The sequence below is a fragment of the Pteropus vampyrus genome, unplaced genomic scaffold (assembly GCF_000151845.1).
Source record: "Pteropus vampyrus isolate Shadow unplaced genomic scaffold, Pvam_2.0 Scaffold12, whole genome shotgun sequence".
Classification (NCBI taxonomy): Eukaryota; Metazoa; Chordata; class Mammalia; order Chiroptera; family Pteropodidae; genus Pteropus; species Pteropus vampyrus.
Genome location: NW_011888793.1, coordinates 12,441,153 through 12,444,995, shown reverse-complemented (window position 1 = coordinate 12,444,995; position 3,843 = coordinate 12,441,153). Strand labels below are relative to the sequence as shown.

The following is a 3,843-nucleotide window of genomic DNA, read 5'->3' as shown; positions in this document are numbered from 1 at the left end:
AGCCTTTTTCTTACTCCTCAAATGAATGTGATTTCCTCTGACTTTAAAATTCCCAAAGCACCTGCATCTCTCTTATCTCTAATCAAATTATGCTCTTGAAAGAGTTATTCGGGTACTAGTCTTATGGCTCCCTTTTAGTGTGAGCTTCGTGGCTGGAATTGTTAACTCTGTAGCACTGACACAAGGACTTACACATTGGAGGTGCTCAGCACGTATTAGCTGGATTCACAGTGAAGGGAGTGGAAACATTCTTAATAGAGGTACTGTGGTCAGAGAGTTCTCAGGAAATTACTGTTCTAGCCATGAATCTACCCTCAATGGATAACGGTGGCTCTGTTCACCCCATGTGAAATTGGGGAGATGAGGAAATGTAGCTGACCTTGGAGCCCCAGCCTGAGGGAAACCTCACACTCATCTGTGCAGTTCTCTCTTCCATCCAGGATGTGATTAATCATCTGTGCAAAGAAAATGAAGAGACTGCTGCTACATACAATGTGGATCCCATAACGCTGAAAAGTCCAGTGCAAAAGAGTATATAGGATGATTCTGTCTACATGAAGTTAAAAATAGATGTCAAAAGTAAGCATGGTGGGGAAGGGAGGAGCCAGGTGGCTGAGAAGGGCATGGGAACCTCCAGGTGCTGAAGTTCTACCTCTTGGTCTGAGTGATGTCACATGGGTGTGTTCACTTTGTGAGAATTCACTGAGCCATATGTTTATGATTTGTGCATTTTTCCTTAGGTATGTTACACTTTATTTTAAACACTTATTTAAAAATATTTGTTGAGCCTATGTGCATTTTTTAATAATTATTCACTTAAGCTGTTCTCGTAACAGAACATTAAAAGGCAACGGGAAGTTGGTCACATGCAACAATAAAGCAAACCACCTTCTCTAAATTCACAGTTGTTGGCCACCTTGATCTGCAGGGGGCTCTTATGTTGTTACAAGAGGGACTATAGCACAAATCTAAAAAAATTACCATAATTACATGTTGTATCAAGAGAAAAACAGCCACCAGGAAGGAAATGAAATTGTTCTCAGCAGCGCAGAACCACGCCTTGGATTGCTTCCTTTTGGAATGTGGCAGGTGGGGTCGGGTAAACAAAATAAACATCCTGGTGGATCATATTTTAAGCAGATTTAACTTGAAATATGATAAATACAAGATACTTAAGAGATGAATGGAATGCTTATTTGATATTGTCCCAGATCTAAAAACTCTGCACTGGCAGTCTCTATGACAAAAAGGACCAAGAAGTTATTCTTTGGTTCCTTTCCTTTCTACTCCAACAGCTGGATTTGTAAACTCCTGAAGGGCAATATCCCCAATTTTGGAAATCATTTGTTAATGGTAAAAAGGAAACATAGGGAATAAGTGATGGCAGCTGTAAAATCCTTGCTTATTAGGTGAGCACTATTTTGTTAGTATTCTCTTTTAAGCTCCCTAATCTCTCAAGAGCTTCATGATCTTTCTCTCAGAACCTCATAGCACCAGCGTTTTGTCTCTATAGCACACAGGGTTCAGCTTTGTAGTTGCCTTATCCCTGCCAGGCTGGAGACTTTCAGGTGGCAGAGATTGTAGCTCTCCGGGTAGAAGATGGATTTCTTACACCGTGTTTGCTATTGTATGAGCAGAGCTGGTTGTTTGCTCCTTCCTTGGACTGTGAGTTGCTCGAAAGCAGGGACTATGAGTTCCTCATGTTTGTATTTTCACTGTTTGTATTTAGTAGGGGCTCAATAAATGTTGGCTGAATAAAGAAGAGAAGGAATGGTGGATCAGGTCTCCCAGTTTCAAGATTCTTCAGATGACCTGTCTCCTGAGTGTTGCAGAAAACTGTAATTACCTCTTTCCTTATTTTTGTTTTTAAGTATTTTCTGAGTTTTTTTGTAATAAGAAAAACATTTTTAATTAAAAACAAGAGGGGAATCGTGATTAGACATTTAAGCCTAAGAATTATTAGAAATATTCAGAGAATTTGACGGTCACCCCAACAGGCACATCATTCTTCCTCCCTCTAGACTTGCTCCTCATCAGCCTGTTCCCATGTGGCTAGTGTCACCAAAGATGCAAATTTGATTGTGGCACTTCCTTACTTTGAGTCATTTCCCTCCAAAGGTATATCAGTGTTGCTGCTCATACTTATTATCCTGTGTAAGTCAATCACATTTCAGTTTCAAGTGACAGAAACCTCACTCAAAATAGCTTAAGCTAAAACGAGAAATTTGTTTGTTCATGTAACTGAAGGGTGCAGTGTTGGCTTTAGGCAGGGCTAGGAGTTCAAAGATGGCATTAATGCCTAGTCTTTCCCAGTTCTGCCTTTTTCATGTTGGTTTTCTTTCTAGACAGGCTCTGCTCATGTGGAGGCAACAGAGCTATTGGCATCTTCGGGCCCACTTGGTCCTTAGAACTTAAGGTCCTGAGGAAGTGAGAGGACTTGGATCTGCCTAGGTTGGACCATGTGCTCTTCCCTGGGGCCAGTCACCCTGGAATGGAATAAAGATTACTAAGAAAGAGAAAAGCTGTTTCTCAAAAGAAGAAATTCTAGGCAAATCATGACCTGCGCCTGTATCTCTCTCCGGACTCACCCCTCACCCTCCCCTCTCACTGTTGTTTTTTTTGTGGTCTGCAAAAACCTTTACTGTTGGTTCCTTCTAGAGCAGGACATGTGCCCAAGTGGCCAGTGGTCAGGGATTGCTCTCAGCTCCACTGCTTCATGGAATGAACTCTGGGAAAGACAGACTGCTGGAGGTCAACATGATGAGCTGGCTGGCTCCAGCAGGGTCACTTCTCCAGGGTCCATAGTTGAGAAGATTCTTGATCAGACCCCTGTGGGCCAGTGCCATGCAGTAGCTGTAGTAGTACTTCAGGCCCAGTATGTGCAGGGCGTCACCCCTAGTGTACTCGGTGTGCAGCAGCCCCAGGGAGGCCTCCCACTTGTCGCTGAAGAACGAGCCAAAGATGAAGCAGCACACAGGTATGATCATGACAGCAGGGTGGCAGCTGGCTGGTAACAATGCCTGTCTGACCACTGGCCACACTTCACAATTCTCCAGACTCATCTCTTTTCTAGCCGCACCTAAACTATTTTCAGTTCCAGGAACATGCCAGACTCACTCTGTTGCCTCTTATTTTGCATATCTTGCTGCATTGGCCCAAAATAGCCTTCCCGTATTCTTTACCTAGGCTAAAGTATTATTTAAGGTCTAGTTTGTGATACTTCAATGGGATCTTTCCTGATCTTCCTTACTGGGCTGGGTATTCATTTATGTGATTCAGTAAGCATGGCATAGATACTCTTGACATCACACTACACTGTGTTGCAGCTGTTTGCATAAGTACTTGTCTCACTAAACTAGCTCCTTGAGTCCAGTGATTGCCCAATGCCTGGCACAGTCATTGCACCACAACTGTTTGTTGAATGACTGAAAGATAACCTCATTATAGGTAAGATCTTGCCCTGTTTCCTCCATTTATAATGTTCCCACAAAAAATCTTGAATTTTTCTTTAGGAGTAAGATATTTTAAATAAAACCTCACACAACACATGTTAACTTGCTAAGTATGTGTTTATGAAATGAGATGTGAATATTAAATCCTAAATTATACTAAATTAAGTATCATTGGCCTTTGAATATGTTATAGTCCTATTTGAAATATTGGTGGATCTGTCTAGCTAGGTCAGTGATTCTTAACCTGGAGTCTACAAATTTCTAAGGGACTTAAGAATAGAATTCAGAGGATATGTGAACTTGGGTGGGAAAAAAAATTATTTTTCACTAGACTATAACTGAAATTTAGTATTTTCTTTGATTATAAATGCAGGCAACAATCCAGAGTTTA

At 41.5% G+C, this 3,843-nt stretch overlaps 1 protein-coding gene across 1 annotated transcript; it reads right to left on the bottom strand.

Moving 5' to 3' along the window:
- Positions 1–2,653: 2,653 nt before the first annotated feature.
- On the bottom strand, positions 2,654–2,987 carry POLR2L (RNA polymerase II subunit L). Its single transcript, XM_011380855.2, has one exon. It carries the CDS (start codon positions 2,985–2,987, stop codon positions 2,715–2,717), a length of 273 nt encoding a protein of 90 aa, XP_011379157.1. The 3' UTR covers positions 2,654–2,714.
- Positions 2,988–3,843: the final 856 nt, after the last annotated feature.